This window comes from Ranitomeya imitator, chromosome 9 (genome assembly GCF_032444005.1).
Source record: "Ranitomeya imitator isolate aRanImi1 chromosome 9, aRanImi1.pri, whole genome shotgun sequence".
In the NCBI taxonomy this organism is placed as follows: Eukaryota; Metazoa; Chordata; class Amphibia; order Anura; family Dendrobatidae; genus Ranitomeya; species Ranitomeya imitator.
In genome coordinates this window covers 88,221-109,747 of record NC_091290.1, presented here as the reverse complement: position 1 = coordinate 109,747, position 21,527 = coordinate 88,221, and the positions used below count along the sequence as shown (strand labels likewise).

General features: G+C 45.8%; 1 protein-coding gene across 2 annotated transcripts in view; it reads left to right on the top strand.

The window, feature by feature from the left end:
- The window catches only part of NCR3LG1 (natural killer cell cytotoxicity receptor 3 ligand 1), a 127,642-nt gene that overhangs the window by 98,174 nt on the left and 7,941 nt on the right, over positions 1 to 21,527 (top strand). For both annotated transcript variants that reach the window (XM_069739742.1, XM_069739743.1), the window contains 4 exons: positions 8,215 to 8,526; positions 10,546 to 10,854; positions 17,112 to 17,426; positions 17,556 to 17,606. In XM_069739742.1, the coding sequence (XP_069595843.1) occupies positions 8,215 to 8,526; positions 10,546 to 10,854; positions 17,112 to 17,426; positions 17,556 to 17,606 (987 nt within the window). The remainder of the gene's footprint in view (positions 1 to 8,214; positions 8,527 to 10,545; positions 10,855 to 17,111; positions 17,427 to 17,555; positions 17,607 to 21,527) is intronic.

Sequence of the window (21,527 nt, the reverse complement as noted above, 5' to 3'; positions counted from 1 at the left end):
TCTGCTCCTCTATTGGGTTGGAACCTGATTTAATCAAGGAATAATGTGGATTTGTTGCCGGTGGCTGCAGGGGAAGGGTTAAGTGATGCCATGTCCTTGGTGGGAGCAGTGGCAGCTGCTGGGACCTGGACAGAGACAACCAATGTTGCTGTGACTGCACAGTGTGACCTGGAGGAGAGAAGCTGAGACTCCGGAGCAGAAATCACCCACATGCCAGCACTGGGCAGAGTCCCTCCAGTCACCAGCCTGGGGCCACGGGGCCCCAACGTACAGCCCACAGCTCAGTTTTATCCATGGCAGCAGCTCCCCTTCCTCCTGGCATCTGGTTAACCCCATTTATGCGGGTCGGATTGTTATCTTTAAGGTTCAGCAATAACCTTCATACAGATGGGAAGGGGTTAAGCTTCTTCCTACCTCACTGGTGCAGGTTTGGTGCAGCATGCATGTATTCTGGGTGAGCTGGGCGGCTGCAGGTTGCACCCCACCAGCTGCTCCTCCAGACATCACCCACATTTTTAGGCAGTGGAGAAAGACAGCAGCAGACTGAGCCACAAGTCCATCTGCAACCACTGCTCTGCTGGATACCTTTGCAGTCACTCAGGCACTAGTAGGACAGAGCTCCTCCGGAATCTGCCTGATAAACTTCAGCACTGTCTGCAGCCACCCAGGGGGGAGAGCAGAGAACGTGCTCTCTCCGCCCACAATGTCACACTGGCTGCCTTCTGTTAACCTCTATGTGTGCCTGCCTGGCTGCACTGACTGAGTGAGAAGATGCTTGTGTCAGAGCTGGCACATAGGGGTTAAGAGAACGCAGCCAGCGTGACTTTGTGGGGGGAGAGAGCATGTTATCTCCTGCTCTGCTCTCCCAGCTGTATCTATGACAGCATGAGTGGGCCCCCCCCTCTCCCCAGGGCCCCGGCATTTGCCCGCTGTGCCGGGTGCTGACGCCGGCCCTGGACAGGTGTATCTGCTGATTGCAATTCTGACTGGGGTATTTAGGTTTGCAGGACTCATTAGTCCTTGCCAGTTGTCAATGTTTCTTGGGAAGTGTTGGATCTCTGCCTGGCCTCTCCTGCTTGCTGCCAATTCAGCAAAGATAAGTGTCTGTTTCTTTTTCTGTAGCGCTTATATTTTGTGCTATTCATTTGTTTCCTATTGTCCAGCTTAGACTGTGTCAGTGTTTTTCTCTGTCTTGCTGGATTCTCTGGAGTTGCAGATATACGCTCCACACCTTTAGTTAGGTGGTGGAGTTTTTTGTATTTTCTGCTGTGGATATTTTTGGAAGGATTTTAATACTGACCGCTTAGTATCCTGTCTTTTCCTTTCCTATTTAGCTAGAAGTGGCCTCTTTTGCTATATCCTGTTTTCCTGCCTGCGTGTGTCTTTTCCTCTACTACTCACAGTCATTATTTGTGGGGGGCTGCCTATCCTTTGGGGTTCTGCTCTGAGGCAAGATAGTATTCCTATTTCCATTTTTAGGGGTATTTAGTCCTCCGGCTGTGTCGAGGTGTCTAGGTTTTGTTAGGCACACCCCACGGCTACTTCTAGTTGTGGTGATAAGATCAGGGTTTGCGGTCAGTATAGTTACCACCTACTCCAGTGAAAGTTTTCATGCTGCTCCAAGGTCACCTGATCATAACAGATGCCAGTGTACAGTTGGGGCTCTAGATGTGTCCCAGCAGCTCTGCTTACAATGCAGGCAAAGATTTCACCACCTGTCGCTGTCCACACTGCTGCCTCGGAGATCCTGCACATTGCAATGTAGCCCAGCTCTGCGAACTCAGCATGCAGTCAGACAACACCACTATCTACTGGCTCCACTCCATAACTGCAGTAGTATATAAAGGATACATATATATACTGTGCCTATGACTAACAGGCTGCACTGGATTGCGTTAACTGCTGCCATTACTCCTGGTTATAATGCCTTCTACTGTGAGCAGAGCAGGGCCAGCTGCATGTATGTGTGCAGTACACACACACACACTTACCTCAGAATGTCCTCTCTCCTTCTCTGAACCACCGCACCGGAAGAAGATACGGAGGGGCATGGCCTAATACAAGGGGGCGTGTCGGCTGCTTCTCCTGCTGGCTGTGCGGGAGAAGCAGAGTCCCGTGCGGGACTGCAGGGCACAGCCCCAAAATCGGGACAGTCCCGCAGTATAAGAGATGGTTGGGAGGTATGGTATGATGGGCCCCACAGCCTCCCAACACACTATGATGGGCCCCACAGCCTCCCAACACACAGTGTGATAGGCACCACAAACTTCCTACACACAGTGTGATGGACCCCAAAGCCTCCTTACACACACAGTGTGAGGGCTCCACAGTCTCCTTACATACTGTGTGATGTCTCTATATACAGTGTGATGTCCCATACTGTGGTGTTTGACAGCTGTTATTTTATACCACACTTGTACTGCATAAGCCACTTCCTTGTACTGTATATGACACGTCCTTGTACTCTACACACCACATCCTTCTACTCTACACTACGACACGTCCTTGTACTGCATACGCCACTTCCTTGTACTGTATATGACAAGTCCTTGTACTCTACACACCACATCATTCTACTCTACACTACGACAAGTCCTTGTACTCTACACACCACGTCCTTCTACTGTACACTATGACACGTCCTTGTACTGCATACGCCACTTCCTTGTACTGTATATGACACGTCCTTGTACTCTACACACCACATCCTTCTACTCTACACTACAATACGTCCTTGTACTGCATAAGCCACTTCCTTGTACTGTATATGACAAGTCCTTGTACGCTACACACCACATCATTCTACTCTACACTAAGACAAGTCCTTGTACTCTACACACCACGTCCTTCTACTGTACACTACGACACGTCCTTGTACTGCATACGCCACTTCCTTGTACTGTATATGACAAGTCCTTGTACTCTACACGCCACATTCTTCTACTCTACACTACGACATGTCCTTGTACTCTACACACCACGTCCTTCTACTGTACACTACGACATGTCCTTGTACTGCATACGCCACTTCCTTGTACTGTATATGACACGTCATTGTACTCTACACACCACATCCTTCTACTCTACACTACAACATGTCCTTGTACTGCATACGCCACTTCCTTGTACTGTACATGACACGTCCTTGTACTCTACACGCCACGTCCTTCTACTCTACACTACGACATGTCCTTGTACTCTACACACCACGTCCTTCTACTGTACACTACGACATGTCCTTGTACTGCATACGCCACTTCCTTGTACTGTATATGACAAGTCCTTGTACTCTACACACCACATCATTCTACTCTACACTACGACAAGTCCTTGTACTCTACACACCACGTCCTTCCACTGTACACTACGACATGTCCTTGTACTGCATACGCCACTTCCTTGTACTGTATATGACAAGTCCTTGTACTCTACACACCACATCCTTCTACTCTACACTACAACATGTCCTTGTACTGCATACGCCACTTCCTTGTACTGTACATGACACGTCCTTGTACTCTACACACCACATCATTCTACTCTACACTACGACAAGTCCTTGTACTCTACACACCACGTCCTTCCACTGTACACTACGACATGTCCTTGTACTGCATACGCCACTTCCTTGTACTGTATATGACAAGTCCTTGTACTCTACACACCACATCCTTCTACTCTACACTACGACAAGTCCTTGTACTCTACACACCACGTCCTTCTACTGTACACTACGACACGTCCTTGTACTGCATACGCCACTTCCTTGTACTGTATATGACAAGTCCTTGTACTCTACACACCACATCCTTCTACTCTACACTACGACAAGTCCTTGTACTCTACACACCACGTCCTTCCACTGTACACTACGACACGTCCTTGTACTGCATACGCCACTTCCTTGTACTGTATATGACACGTCCTTGTACTGTATGCGCCATGTCCTTGTACTGTATATGCCACGTCCTTTTACTGTATATGCTACGTCCTTGTACTGTATATGCCATGTCCTAGCACTGTATATGCCAAGTCCTTGTACTGTATACGTCACGTCCTTGTACTGTATATGACACGTCCTTGTACTGTATATGACACGTTCTTGTACTGTATACGCCACATCCTTGTACTGTATACGCCACGTCCTTGTACTGTATATGACACGTCCTTGTACTGTATATGACACGTCCTTGTACTGTTTACGCCACATCCTTGAACTGTATACGCCACGTCCTTGTACTGTATATGACACGTTCTTGTACTGTATACGCCACGTCCTTGTACTGTATACGCCACGTCCTTGTACTGTATATGCCACGTCCTTGTACTGTATATGCCACGTCCTTGTACTGTATACGCCACGTCCTTGTACTGTATATGACACGTCCTTGTACTGTATACGCCACGTCCTTGTACTGTATATGCCACGTCCTTGTACTGTATACGCCACGTCCTTGTACTGTATATGCCACGTCCTTGTACTGTATACGCCACGTCCTTGTACTGTATACACCACATCCTTGTACTGTATATGACACGTTATTGTACTGTAAATGTGTGTAAATGGGTTAGTAACTGGCTTAGTGATAGAAAGCAGAGGGTGGTTATAAATGGTATAGTCTCTAACTGGGTCGCTGTGACCAGTGGGGACCGCAGGGGTTGGTATTGGGACCTGTTCTCTTCAACATATTCATTAATGATCTGGTAGAAGGTTTACACAGTAAAATATCGATATTTGCAGATGATACAAAACTATGTAAAGCAGTTAATACAAGAGAAGATAGTATTCTGCTACAGATGGATCTGGATAAGTTGGAAACTTGGGCTGAAAGGTGGCAGATGAGGTTTAACAATGATAAATGTAAGGTTATACACATGGGAAGAAGGAATCAATATCACCATTACACACTGAATGGGAAACCACTGGGTAAATCTGACAGGGAGAAGGACTTGGGGATCCTAGTTAATGATAAACTTACCTGGAGCAGCCAGTGCCAGGCAGCAGCTGCCAAGGCAAACAGGATCATGGGGTGCATTAAAAGAGGTCTGGATACACATGATGAGAGCATTATACTGCCTCTGTACAAATCCCTAGTTAGACCGCACATGGAGTACTGTGTCCAGTTTTGGGCACCGGTGCTCAGGAAGGATATAATGGAACTAGAGAGAGTACAAAGGAGGGCAACAAAATTAATAAAGGGGATGGGAGAACTACAATACCCAGATAGATTAGCGAATTTAGGATTATTTAGTCTAGAAAAAAGACGACTGAGGGGCGATCTAATAACCATGTATAAGTATATAAGGGGACAATACAAATATCTCGCTGAGGATCTGTTTATACCAAGGAAGGTGACGGGCACAAGGGGGCATTCTTTGCGTCTGGAGGAGAGAAGGTTTTTCCACCAACATAGAAGAGGATTCTTTACTGTTAGGGCAGTGAGAATCTGGAATTGCTTGCCTGAGGAGGTGGTGATGGCGAACTCAGTCGAGGGGTTCAAGAGAGGCCTGGATGTCTTCCTGGAGCAGAACAATATTGTATCATACAATTATTAGGTTCTGTAGAAGGACGTAGATCTGGGGATTTATTATGATGGAATATAGGCTGAACTGGATGGACAAATGTCTTTTTTCGGCCTTACTAACTATGTTACTATGTTACTATGTATACGCCACGTCCTTGTACTGTATACGCCACGTCCTTGTACTGTATATGACACGTCCTAGCACTGTATACGCCACGTCCTTGTACTGTTTACGCCATGTCCTTGTACTGTATGCGCCACGTCCTTGTACTGTATACGCCACATCCTTGTACTGTATATGACACGTCCTTGTACTGTTTACACCACATCCTTGTACTGTATATGACACGTCCTTGTACTGTTTACGCCACGTCCTTGTACTGTATACGCCACGTCCTTGTACTGTATATGACACGTCCTTGTACTGTATACGCCACGTCCTTGTACTGTATATGACACATCCTAGCACTGTATACGCCACGTCCTTGTACTGTATACGCCACGTCCTTGTACTGTATACACCACGTCCTTGTACTGTATACACCACATCCTTGTACTGTATACACCACATCCTTGTACTGTATACGCCACGTCCTTGTACTGTATACGCCACGTCCTTGTACTGTATATGACACATCCTAGCACTGTATACGCCACGTCCTTGTACTGTATACGCCACGTCCTTGTACTGTATACACCACATCCTTGTACTGTATATGCCACGTCCTTGTACTGTATATGACACGTTATTGTACTGTATACGCCACGTCCTTGTACTGTATATGACACGTCCTAGCACTGTATACGCCACGTCCTTGTACTGTTTACGCCACGTTATTGTACTGTTTACGCCATGTCCTTGTACTGTATGCGCCACGTCCTTGTACTGTATACGCCACATCCTTGTACTGTATATGACACGTCCTTGTACTGTTTACGCCACGTCCTTGTACTGTATACGCCACGTCCTTGTACTGTATATGACACGTCCTTGTACTGTTTACACCACATCCTTGTACTGTATACGCCACGTCCTTGTACTGTATACGCCACGTCCTTGTACTGTATACGCCACGTCCTTCCACTGTACACTACGCCACGTCCTTGTACTGCATACGCCACTTCCTTGTACTGTATATGACACGTCCTTGTACTGCATACGCCGCGTCCTTGTACTGTATACGTCACGTCCTTGTACTGTATATGACACGTTCTTGTACTGTATACGCCACGTCCTTGTACTGTATACGCCACGTCCTTCCACTGTACACTACGCCATGTCCTTGTACTGCATACGCCACTTCCTTGTACTGTATATGACACGTCCTTGTACTGCATACGCCACGTCCTTGTACTGTATACGTCACGTCCTTGTACTGTATACGCCACGTCCTTGTACTGTATACGCCACGTCTTTCCACTGTACACTACGACATGTCCTTGTACTGCATACGTCACGTCCTTGTACTGTATATGACACGTTCTTGTACTGTATACGCCACGTCCTTGTACTGTATATGACACGTCCTTCCACTGTACACTACGACATGTCCTTGTACTGCATACGCCACTTCCTTGTACTGTATATGACACGTCCTTGTACTGTATACGCCACGTCCTTGTACTGTATACGCCACGTCCTTCCACTGTACACTACGACATGTCCTTGTACTGCATACGCCACGTCCTTGTACTGTATACGTCACATCCTTGTACTGTATATGACACGTTCTTGTACTGTATACGCCACGTCCTTGTACTGTATACGCCACGTCCTTCCACTGTACACTACGCCACGTCCTTGTACTGCATACGCCACTTCCTTGTACTGTATATGACACGTCCTTGTACTGCATACGCCACGTCCTTGTACTGTATACGTCACGTCCTTGTACTGTATACGCCACGTCCTTGTACTGTATACACCACGTCCTTCCACTGTACACTACGACATGTCCTTGTACTGCATACGCCACGTCCTTGTACTGTATACGTCACGTCCTTGTACTGTATATGACACGTCCTTGTACTGTATACGCCACGTCCTTCCACTGTACACTACATCACGTCCTTGTACTGTATATGACACGTCCTTGTACTGTATACGCCACGTCCTTCCACTGTACACTACGTCACGTCCTTGTACTGTATATGACACGTCCTTGTACTGTATACGTCACGTCCTTGTACTGTATATGACACGTCCTTGTACTGTATATGACACGTTCTTGTACTGTATACGCCACATCCTTGTACTGTATACGCCACGTCCTTGTACTGTATACACCACGTCCTTCCACTGTACACTACGACATGTCCTTGTACTGCATACGCCACGTCCTTGTACTGTATACGTCACGTCGTTGTACTGTATATGACACGTCCTTGTACTGTATACGCCACGTCCTTCCACTGTACACTACGTCACGTCCTTGTACTGTATATGACACGTCCTTGTACTGTATACGTCACGTCCTTGTACTGTATATTATTATTATTATTATTTATTATTATAATAAATACTATATATATATACTACATATAATACTGTATATGACCCGTCCTTGTACTGTATATGACACGTTCTTGTACTGTATACGCCACATCCTTGTACTGTATACGCCACGTCCTTGTACTGTATATGACACGTTCTTGTACTGTTCATACAGCTCTACCTTCTGTCTTGCAGTGTCTGAACCTCAGGTCTCTGATATTCGCTGTCGTCCTCATACTCCGGAGTCCGGCTCGGCGGTGACCTTATCCTGTGACGTCAGTCACTTGTATCCCAGAGAATGCACCGTTCAGTGGTATAAAGGTCAGACTAAGCTGCCATCGGACAAGTGGAAGGAGACTTTTCAGGAGGATCTGGAGTCGGCAACGTTTTGGGGATCCATAGAGCTGCACTTCACCGCTGATCACACCTGTCATCAGGAGGACTTCTCTATAACGCTGAATCACTGCGGAAAGATTATTGAAAAAAAAAAAAAAATGATCCTGGGAGGTAATTATTTATCTTACATATATAGCGCCATCATACCATCATATACGTAGCGCTGTACAGACATCGTCATCACTGTCACCATCAGGGCTCACAATCTACATCCCCATTACTGGGTCTGTGGCGTGTGAGAGGAAACCGGAGTAAACCCAGGCAAACACAGAGAGAACATTCACATTCTGGGGATGTCATACTTGGTGGGATTTATATCCAGGTCCCGGCTTCTGCAAAGCAACAGTGCTAACCACTGAGCCACCATGCTTCACTATATATAGTGCAGTGCTAAAATTTAGCCACGTGCTTTCCTATATATAGTGCTGTGCTAACCACTGAGCCACCATGCTTCACTATATATAGTGCAGTGCTAGAATTGAGCCACATGCTGCCCCGTGTATAGTGCAGTGCTAGGCACTGAGCTGCCCTATACATAGTACAGTGGCAAAACCACTGATCTTCACTATATATAGTGCTGTGCTAACCACTGAGCCATCATGCTTCCCTTTATATAGTGCAGTGCTGACAACTGAGCAAACATGCTGCCCTATAAATAGGCAGTGTAACCACTGAGCCATGGTGTTGTTCTGTATCTACTGTAGTGCTACCACTGAGCTGCGATAAATGGACTGCAGTGATAATCGCTGAGCCTCTAAGCTGCCCTATATATAGTACAGTGGTAACTACTGAGCTGCCCTATATACACTACAGTGGTAACCACTGAGCCACCCTATATACAGTACAGTGGTCACCACTGAGCCGCCCTATATACAGTACAGTGGTAACTACTGAGCCACCCTATATACAGTACAGTGGTCACCACTGAGCCGCCCTATTTACAGTACAGTGGTTACCACTGAGCCGCTCTATATACAGTACAGTGGTAACTACTGAGCTGCCCTATATACACTACAGTGGTAACCACTGAGCCACCCTATATACAGTACAGTGGTCACCACTGAGCCGCCCTATATACAGTACAGTGGTAACTACTGAGCTGCCCTATATACAGTACAGTGGTAACCACTGAGCCACCCTATATACAGTACAGTGGTCACCACTGAGCCGCCCTATTTACAGTACAGTGGTTACCACTGAGCCGCTCTATATACAGTACAGTGGTAACTACTGAGCTGCCCTATATACACTACAGTGGTAACCACTGAGCCACCCTATATACAGTACAGTGGTAACCACTGAGCCGCTCTATATACAGTACAGTGGTCACCACTGAGCCACCCTATATACAGTACAGTGGTAACCACTGAGCCACCCTATATACAGTACAGTAGTTACCAGTGATCCACCCCATATACAGTACAGTAGTTACCACTGATCCACCCTATATACAGTACAGTGGACACATGCTGCTCATTAGGTGTTATAATTTGCACATACTTGCAATTCCATATGTCACAGTCCACACTGGCGATGGTGGACCTGGTGGTCTTATTTTGCTGGCTCCGCAGCCCCTGGTCCTGGCTGTGATTCTGTTCCACATTTTTATTTTCTTCTTCTGCTTGGTAGAAGCCTCATAATACCCCACCGTCCCCACCCCCACTGCCGTGTCTCCATGGGACAATGTCCGTCTCACTGGGGTCCATCGTCAGTCAGTAAGAAGGGGCCACGTGATCGGACAGGGCGTGGAGCGGCAGGCAGGGCATGGAGCGGAAGGCAGGGCATGGAGCGGCAGGCAGGGCGTGGAGCGGCAGGCAGGGCATGGAGCGGCAGGCAGGGCGTGGAGAGGCAGGCAGGTCATGGAGCGGCAGGCAGGGCGTGGAGCTGCAGGCAGGGCGTGGAGCGGCAGGCAGGGCATGGAGCGGCAGGCAGGGCGTGGAGCGGCAGCCATATAGCATCCAGGGAACACTCCTAGTTACATCGAGGTCCACCTTCTTCCACCGATTCTACATGTTATCACTCATTAATCTGTAACCTCCAATGTTCTGTCCAGAGGAATCAACGGCCCTTATATAACACTCCTCAATGTTTCATGCAGTTGTCCCATTATGACATAACGTGTCTCCTCAGCATCCTCAGGGCTCCCCGTCCTTGGTGACCTCCTCAGCGAACCCAGTGTCCCCCGCTATGGACAGCCTGTGACTCTACGCTGCCAGGTGACCAACTCTCATCCTCAACACATAACGGTGACATGGCTGAAGGGAGAGAAACCTCTGGAGAAGAGAGCAGGAATCCAGAAGCAAATCACCGAGATGGACGGGTCAATATCCTGCTCCCTCCAGATAACGGCCACAGCTCTGGACTACGGCAAAGCCTACAGCTGCTCCGTAACCTACCAGAGCGTGACCCTGAAGAAGAGCCATTACCTACCGCTCCCAGGTAAGAAGGCTGGCCAGGGTGGCATGATAGAACAATGGACCTCACACCTTGCCATCATAGAAAGAGTATAAAGGGCGCCATGCCCGTGCTGAGCTGGTGTATGTGGCGGGGCTCAGATTGGGAAACACAATGGATTTTCGTGCCAAAATGAAGGAAAATCGCCCTCCACCTTCAATAGACATATGGCATTTAATATAAATTACATGATTCCAAGAAAGGCACAAATGCACAAAAGAGAATAGTCAATCCACCGGTCCGTTACTCCCCGATAAATACAAAGGGGGGGGAGTGAGAGAAAATAATGCTCAGCGACCAGACGCCATCTTCAGCCATCAGTGCGCATGTGCCACGGTGAGTCCTAGGTGACCGGACACCGGGTGGAAAGGAGACATGTAGTGGAGGAAACGCATGTGCTGGGGGTACAAGATAGTGTCGTCATAGTAACCATACCGCCATAAGAGCACGTGTACCATGGTGAGTCCTGGGTGACCGGACACCGGGTGGAAAGGAGACATGTAGTGGAGGAGACGCATGTGCTGGGGGTACAAGATAGTGTCGTCATAGTAACCATACCGCCATAAGAGCACGTGTACCATGGTGAGTCCTGGGTGACCGGACACCGGGTGGAAAGGAGACATGTAGTGGAGGAAACGCATGTGCTGGGGGTACAAGATAGTGTCGTCATAGTAACCATACCGCCATAAGAGCACGTGTACCATGGTGAGTCCTGGGTGACCGGACACCGGGTGGAAAGGAGACATGTAGTGGAGGAAACGCATGTGCTGGGGGTACAAGATAGTGTCGTCATAGTAACCATACCACCAGAATATCCTCGTAAAGCAAATAGATGAAGCTGCAACTCAAGGGGAAGTCATTATTCTTGGGGACTTCAACTACCCTGAAATAGATTGGGGAACAGAAACCTGCAGTTCCAGCAAAGGTAATCGGTTTTTGACAACTATGAGAGACAATTACCTTTCACAACTGGTTCAGGACACAACAAGAAGGGGGGCACTGCTAGACCTAATATTAACCAACAGGCCAGACCACATATCAAATATAAGGGTTGGGGGTCACGTGGGGAATAGCAATCACAAAATAATAAGTTTTCATGTATCCTTTAATAAGATGTGTAATAGAGGGGCGACAAGGACACTAAACTTCAGGAGGGGAGAGGATCTTGGTGCAATTAACTGGGACGATATCCTGAGACACAAAAATACACAAAGAAAATGGGAGACATTTATTAGCATCCTGGATAGGACCTGTGCACAGTATATACCGTATGGGAATAAACATACTAGAAATAGGAGGAAACCAATATGGCTAAATAGAGCTGTAAGGGGCGCAATAAGTGACAAAAAGAAAGCATTTAGAGAATTAAAGGAAGTAGGTAGTGAGGAGGCATTAAATAAATACAGAAAATTAAATAAATTCTGTAAAAAGCAAATCAAGGCAGCAAAGATTGAGACAGAGAGACTCATTGCCAGAGAGAGTAAAAATAATCCTAAAATATTCTTTAACTACATAAATAGTAAGAAACTAAAAAATGATAGTGTTGGCCCCCTTAAAAATAGTCTGGGTGAAATGGTGGATGAGGATGAGGAAAAAGCCAATATGCTAAATGACTTTTCTCATGAGTATTTACACAAGAAAATCCCATGGCGACAAAATAACTAGTGATAAAAATTCCCAATTAAATGTCACCTGCTTAACCCAGCAGGAAGTGCGGCGGCGTCTAAAAATCACTAAAATTGACAAATCTCCGGGCCCGGATGGGATACACCCTCGAGTACTGCAGGAATTAAGTACAGTCATTGATAGACCATTATTTGTAATCTTTAAAGAGTCCATAATAACAGGGTCTGTACCACAGGACTGGCGTATAGCAAATGTGGTGCCAATATTCAAAAAGGGGACAAAAACCGAACTCGGAAATTATAGGCCAGTAAGCTTCACCTCTACTGTGGGCATTCTAAGGGATGCCATACTGGAGTATCTGAAGAGGAAGAACCTCATGACCCAGTATCAGCACGGGTTTACTAGGGACCGTTCATGTCAGACTAATCTGATCAATTTCTATGAAGAGGTAAGTTCCGGATTGGACCAAGGGAACCCAGTGGATGTAGTGTATATGGACTTTTCAAAAGCTTTTGATACGGTGCCACACAAAAGTTTGATACATAAAATGAGAATAATGGGGATAGGGGAAAATATGTGCAAGTGGGTTGAGAGCTGGCTCAGGGATAGGAAACAAAGGGTGGTTATTAATGGAGCACACTTGGACTGGGTAGCGGGTAGCAGTGGGGTACCACAGGGGTCAGTATTGGGCCCTCTTCGTTTTAACATATTTATTAATGACCTTGTAGGGGGCATTCAGTGTAGAATTTCAATATTTGCAGATGACACTAAACTCTGCAGGGTAATCAATACAGAGGAGGACAATTTTATATTACAGGATGATTTATGTAAACTAGAAGCTTGGGCTGATAAATGGCAAATGAGCTTTAATGGGGATAAATGTAAGGTCATGCACTTGGGTAGAAGTAATAAGATGTATAATTATGTGCTTAATTCTAAAACTATGGGCAAAACCGTCAATGAAAAAGACCTGGGTGTATGGGTGGATGACAAACTCATATTCAGTGGCCAGTGTCAGGCAGCTGCTACAAAGGCAAATAAAATAATGGGATGCATTAAAAGAGGCATAGATGCTCATGAGGAGAACATAATTTTACCTCTATACAAGTCACTAGTGCGACCACACTTAGAATACTGTGCACAGTTCTGGTCACCGGTGTATAAGAAAGACATAGCTGAACTGGAGCGGGTGCAGAGAAGAGCGACCAAGGTTATTAGAGGACTGGGGGGTCTGCAATACCAAGATAGCTTATTACACTTGGGGCTATTTAGTTTGGAAAAACGAAGACTAAGGGGTGATCTTAAGTTAATGTATAAATATATGAGGGGACAGTACAAAGACCTTTCTGATGATCTTTTTAATCATAGACCTGAAACAGGGACAAGGGGGCATCCTTTGCGTTTGGAGGAAAAAAGGTTTAAGCATAATAACAGACGCGGGTTCTTTACTGTAAGAGCAGTGAGACTATGGAACTCTCTGCCGTATGATGTTGTAATGAGTGATTCATTACTTAAATTTAAGAGGGGACTGGATACCTTTCTGGAAAAGTATACTGTTACAGGGTATATATACTAGATTCCTCGATAGGGCGTTGATCCAAGGAACTAGTCTGATTGCCGTATGTGGAGTCGGGAAGGAATTTTTTTCCCCAATGTGGAGCTTACACTTTGCCACATGGTTTTTTTTTGCCTTCCTCTGGATCAACATGTTAGGGCATGTTAGGTTAGGCTATGGGTTGAACTAGATGGACTTATAGTCTTTCTTCAACCTTAATAACTATGTAACTATGTAATAAGAGCACGTGTACCATGGTGAGTCCTGGGTGTCCGGACACCGGGTGGAAAGGAGACATGTAGTGGAGGAAACGCATGTGCTGGGGGTACAAGACAGTGTCGTCATAGTAACCATACCGCCATAAGAGCACGTGTACCATGGTGAGTCCTGGGTGACCGGACAACGGGTGGAAAGGAGACATGTAGTGGAGGAAACGCATGTGCTGGGGGTACAAGACAGTGTCGTCATAGTAACCATACCGCCATAAGAGCGCGTTTGCCGCTGTGAGTCCTGGGTGACCGAACACTTATCTGGAGGCCAGCGAGGTGAATGTGCACAAGGGTTTCCTAGATGTCACAGCAGCGCCATTTTGCCTGGCTTTTGAGGGAACTCTACTGTGACTTAAAAAAATCTCGGCCAACAGGGGGCATACCTCTAGGCCTAAGCATATGAACCTAAAAAACCAACACCAGACCCAAAGATAGAGCCTAAATCCACAGAATAATGAAGGAACAGGTCGTAGACCTAGGGTCTGTGCATAGAAAGTAGAGGTACTCAAAAAAATTATGCCAATATAAATTTATTAAAGTATCAAATATACAAAACAAGTAATAATAGAAAATAACATAATAGAGACAAAACGGGTATTGGAGAAGAGCAGCTAAAAAGTGGCATGTGATAGATGGCAGACACACACTGCGAAAGATAGCATGAAAGAAATAGAGCAACCTACTCTGACTGCAGACCCATGGATGAAAGGAAGCTACTCAGGGGTAGTGCTCAAAGTGTGCACAAGATGAAAAAGATGGGCATACTCCTGTAATAGTCCCCTGAATGTAGTGATCAGCAGGGGATGTGTGTCAAGGTAGAAACGGCATAGTTACAAATACAGTGAGTGCACTGAAAATGATGGGCTGTTACCTTGAGACATGATGGTAGATAGCAGGTTACTGCAGGCAGAGAGGGAAACCTCGACGCGCGTTTCACCTGGATGGCCTATCAGTAAATAAGGCAGCACACTGCAGCGCTGAAACATGCAAACTTGTGGCCAAGTTTACATGTTTCAGTGCTGCAGTGTGCTGCCTTATTTACTTAACTATATACGAGTTGGCGACTCTAGGTTCAGCACCTGTTCACACTGAGTCTATGTTTGGATGTGCCGGTCAGGTTTTTGAAATGTATTCTCTAGCCTTCTGATCGTGCACTCCGCCTCCTAGCCACAGGTGTTTTATTACAGCAGGTCCAATACCCCTCCACAGAAAGAGAGAATATTAGTCTAGTAAGAGGTTTCACATGTACCCATTCAGATGGAGACGTTTGTTCTCAGCGAGGTAAGGCAAGTTTAGGACCTGGTATAAGAGAGATGCCGTAAATGGGCTACCAGGTACACATAAAATTGGCCATTTTTATGCGCTAAAAGCTCTCATTTTTCATATTTCTAGTTCAGTAATGCAGTTCAAATTTCGTGTTTCAAGTTTGCATGTTTCAGCGCTGCAGTGTGCTGCCTTATTTACTTCACTTATGGCTTGCAGCCCAGCTCTGGGAGTGTTGGGGAATGTAGTAAGGCGGGAGCAGAGGAATCTGAAGATGTGATCGCTGGTGCCTGGGTAGGAAGCCTGGCAGAAAACATGAATCTGCCAGTAAAGGTATATGGGGTTTGTTCAGTCCCCCGACTCAGTAGTTGTTATTTCTATCTGATGTACACAAGTGTTCTGGGAAGAGCTGGCGCCCTCGTCTGAGGCTTAATAGATCTAGCTGGGTATCACTATCCTGTTATACGTGACCTGCAGTTACGTCTGATGCATTTACACTGGCTAAAGTAATAAGAAAAAAATACGATATATCCAGCAGGAAATTCAAGTAAAAATTCTTGTTTATTTCTTCATATTAAAATATAGATAGCCATGATTAAGACATCAACTCGAAACGCGTCGGAATAACGCTGCCACTCCATGAACTTTTTATGTGTGTTGCTGTGTAATACTTTGAGTGGTTTACCATTGTCTATATTTTAATATGAAGAAATAAACAAGAATTTTTACTTGATTTTCCTGCTGGATATATCGTATTTTTTCCTGTGGACTGTGTGCTCCTACTTCCATGCAGGAACAGATGAGAGGTGGCTGATTTCTAGGTGAGCTGACTACTTGTGTGTTTTTGGCTAAAGTAATAGTTTGATGTCAACCACCAATAATGTGAACCTCTGGAATCAAAGGAACGATGACCTCAACTTCTGTGAATAATGAACCTCTATTATTGAATAAGATCAAGTCAAAATATTCAGTCTCTGCAGGTGAGATGATTTATGAAAAAGCAGATCTGCGATCTCTGAGCTTTTGTATAAGTTTATCACTGTTCTTCACTGCATTATCCCAGACTAGGGTTTGGATCATGTGGGTGCAGGTTTGATATATTGATGACCTAAGACAAGCAACTGGGACCCAATGATTATACAAGGGATGGTGGGAGGAGCAGCCTAATGTATCCCTTGCCTGGCACGGGATTGGTGGGGGAAGACAAGCCCCTCAGGATACAATAGGGTTAAATTCCTGCAGGATCTGGCTATGCCTCTCAAAAGCAAGGTGGAGACTTTCTAGGAGCAGAGCTGGCAGTGAGTACAAGGCAGCTCAGGGAGATGGTCAGACACTGAGGAAGCAGAGTGGTGAACGCAGAGAGTAGGTCGCCACTGAGAAAAAGTGCGAGACGTCAGCATTACACAGAGTAACTGCTGTATTAAGCTGGCAGCAGCATGAGGGGTTCAGGACAGAAGCTTGCGGGGTCTCCGCTCTGCAGGGTGCGCAGGGATTGGAGTAATTTCCCTCTTTCTTGGTTTCTCCTGCAGATAAAGCTCCGGCATTTTCAGACATAACGGTGCTACCGGAGAGACTTGTCGCAGGGAGGGAAGCCATATTTACAACGATGATATCTGGATTCACACCAGACATTCGCGTGAAATGGTATAAAGACTTCAACCCGTTTTCTAGTGATGTCGTGACCACGAAAGATCCTGAGATTGGGAAGGACTTTCTATGTCATTGTCCCAGCAGCCTGAAGTTCACTCCACAGGACAGTGACCATCTGACGTCCATCCGCTGTGAGGCGACACATTCTGTCACTAAGAAAGTGTATGAGCAGCTGTACACCTTGCGCCTGTCAGGTACGAGACTCCCTCACGAGACATACATGAGGTCCAGGAGAGCGCTGTGTACTCACAATGTCTCTGTACAGCCACCGACTGAGTCTGCTCAGGTACAATAACACTTCTCACACATTGCTCTGTTATTAGGAAGGACCTCTGAGCACGAACGACGTCCCCCTGCCAGACCTCCAGGCTCCGGTAAGTGACAGGCATCTGGGCACAATAACATGGCCGCCTCCAGTCGGAAAGCGCCATCACCATCAGTCACTTGACATGGTGGAGTTATGGGATTTAGCTGCTTTTGAGTGGAAAAATGCAATAGAGATAGATGTGCTCGGGCCATACATGTAGTCCTGCTGCGGCCCTTGCAGGGCTGTTGCCCACCTGTCACATGATGCAGGACTTGTGTCATGGCTTTGGACTTTTTGGGGATATTTTGATCTTCAGGTTGAAGCCTCTTTAATAATATCATGCAATAATGATTTATTTGCCGAGAAAATAAAAAATAAACTCCATTTTTTTCTACCCACAATTGAAATAACCCCAGTTATCATGTAAAGCTTCTCAGAAGAAACATAACATGAAGCACAATTGTCCTCCTATAAAATATCATCTCTAGTGTTATTGCCCATACAATCAGTGGAAAAAACAAGACCATCCACACTGAATAATAGACTCTGAGACCCTCAGAGTCGGTACACAGACTCATCGGATCAAGCCTAAGGGGCTAAATCATGTGGAGGATGGCTGTGGATGAAACTACATGAGCTGAGCGTGTGAGCCTTGATGAGACAATGCCCGCATGGGTAACTAACAAAGCCATCCTGCTCTCAGGCCAAAGGCTCCTTGGGGCACGGACAGGTAGAGTCTAGGGGTGACCACTGTGCCACAGGTTACACTGTGAGCCTCGCATCACTGGGTTTTCCCATCTTCCGGGGATATTCTTCCACCTATGGACCCAGCTTCCACACTGATAACTTAGTCATTAAGCCTTCACCACCCGTATGTACACCAACGTGTTTTGGGCTCCGCGTTCTATTACTGTGGGTGTTTATGCTTTTTCATTGTTTTTTATGGGCAATAGAAATAAAGATGATGATTTTCTGAGGGTGTTTATACTTCATACTACCAACTTAACTCCCACAAAAGTTGTGCTGCTGTGGAAAATGTAGAGAAAAGAAGAATGCGATGGTCTGCAAATCTTATATTTGATCACACAGAATAGAGAACAGATTAGATGTTGAACTTTGGCCATTTATCCATTTTGTTTGTAAAAAGTACCTAATTTAGAAATTGATGGCAGAGACACATCTCAGAAGAGTTGAGATGAGGTTAAGTTACTCCTTCTCCTCCTCTTCCTTCTCCTCCTCTTATTCCTCCTCATACTTCTCCTCTTTCTTCTCCGCCTCATCCTTCTCCTCCTTCTTTTCCTCCTCCTTCTCCTCTTCATCTTTCTCCTCCTTCTCCTTCTTACCCTCTTCCTTCTTCACCTCCTTCTCCTCCCTCTTCTACTCCTCCTTCTCTTCTCCTCCTCCTCCTTCTCTTACTCCTTCTTCTCCTCCTTCTACTCATCCTCCTCCTCATCCTTCTTCTCCTCCTCCTTCTTCTCCTCCTCCTTCTCCTCCTCTGCCTTCTCCTCCTCTGCCTTCTCCTCCTCCTCATGTTCCTGGTTCTCCTTTTCCTCCTTCTTCTTCTCCTTCTTTTTCTCCTCCTCCTTCTTATTCTCCTCATCCTTCTACTCCTCCTCCTTCTTCACCTCCTCCTGCTCCTCCTCATCCTTCTCCTTCTTCTCCTCCTTCTCATTATCCTCTTCCTTCTCCTCCTCATCTTCCTTGTTCTCCTCCTTCTCTTCCTTGTTCTCCTCCTCCTCTTTCTCGTTCTCCTCCTCCTCTTTCTCCTACTCATCCTTGTCAGTGAAAAGAGGGAGACACAAAAGCGCAAATAGGGTCTTATCAAACGTTACACATAGTTGCCCACCAAGAGAACTACTCACCTGGTGAGATTGTAGGAAGGACATATATTAATGGCGGCTGCTGCAGATCCACAGGTCAGTGCAGGACCTGATTGAAGCACACACTTAGATAGGAGAAAAATGGATCTTCCCCATCGCTGCCGCAAGAAGAATTTCAAAAATTGTAGAGGTCTCAACGTGGTTTATTCTACGCGTTTATTCATGCTGACGTGTACTTAAACCCTGTATACCTATGACTCTTGTACAATATTTGTGGTATGTCCTGATGAAGGGGTCACCTGAACCCTGAAACGCGTAGAATAAACCACGTTGAGACCTCTACAATTTTTGAAATTCTTCTTGCGGCAGCGCGGGGATGATCCTTTTTTCTCCTATCTAAGTGTGTCCTCCTCATCCTTCTCCTTCTTCCCCTCCTCCTTCTCCTCTTTCTCCTTCTCCCTCTCCTCCTCATCCTTCTCCTCCGTCTCCTCCTTCTTTTCCTCCTCCTCCTCCTCCTTCTCCTCCTCCTTCTCCCATCAAAATGTTTACCTTCTTAATATATTGAATTCATAACATTATACACCACTGTGCACTTACTATTGCTCATTTTCCCTTTCTACTAGATAATTCTTCTCTTTTCTTTGGTCTATGTAGAAACAAAAATTCTCTTTTTCCTGCATTTATCATCCCCCTCTTCACCTCCTGACCCAGCTGCTCTTCTTGAGCTGCTCCTCCTCCTTCTGTCAGGGACTTTTGCAGTAATTACTCATGCTGGGAAAAGAGACTTCCTGTTTCAGCTTAGAAGAATCACGCGATGTCATAGACCTAATGGAAAACAGAAGAATTATCTGCGTAGAAAGGGAAAATGAGTAGGGTTGATAAGATAGCTTTGGATAAGAGCTAATCCAAATAGCAAAGCGCTTCCGAATAGTAACTTGGATACCTGGAGTGCTGCCGATAATCAGCTGTTCCGAGCCGCCGCTGCATGTGTCGCAGCTGTGTGACAGTCACAACACACAGGCTCTCCATGCATGTGTTGTCACATAGCTGCGACACATGCAGCTGCGGTGCCAAACAGCTGATTATCGGGAGCACTCCAGGTATCCAAGTTTCTGGGGCAGCTATTCGGGAAGCGCTATAGCTCATTGGATAAGCTCTTTTCCGAACCTATTCGATCAACCCTAAAAATGAGCAATTGTAAGTGCACAGTGTATAATATGATGACTGCAATATATTGAGAGGATGCACATTTTGATTCGAGTGCTTCTATAACAAAAGACAGGAAAGTAAGTGGTCCTAATGAAAATCAGCCGGAGGGTCAAAGTTCAACCAAGTCTCTTGACCATATATAGAGCATGTGAGAGAGGCAGAGTCACTCAGAAACAAAGATGGTCAGAAGTCACCGATCTGTTAACAGCTGTGTCTATAAATTGTGGAAGAATTTCTGAAAATTTTTCCTCAATATAAAATTGAAAAGTCTTTGATATTATGTCCCTTTGATGGCAGATATTTAAATGATTTAGAGATTCTGGAGAAATCCAAGTACACAAAGGAGAAGGCTGTCGGTCAGTATTGGAGGCTTGTGATCTCTGGGTTCTCAGGTGACACTACACTAAATACAGACAAGATCCGGTCATACAAATCACTGCATAGACTCAAACGCACTGCATTGGCTAACACGGTACCAAGATATTTATCTTTCCTGCATAGGCTCAAGAATACTTCCAGCAATGGTGGATTGTGCATCTTATAGAGGAGATAGAACAGCACCTGCCCCATCCACTAGTTTAGTTCAGGCAAGATCTTGTATATTTCACAATGTTAAACCCCATCCTGCATCCATCACATTAGCGCAGCTCCATAGAAGAGATGTTCAAGTGATGAACCAGCTGCATTCCGTACTTTCTTCCAATAGGAAACAGTTGGCACAAAAAATCCAGCAAAAAAAACCAAACTGTGGAGCAGATAGAATCCGACATCAGACAAGAAAGAGACAAGGTTCCGCTCCCATAACTCCAGCGATTGTCTTCACTTCCATTATTATTATTATTATTATTATTATTATTTATTATTCTAGCACCATTTATTCATGGCGCTTTACATGTGAGGAGGGGTATACCTAATAAAAACAAGTACAATAATCTTGAACAATACAAGTCACAACTGGT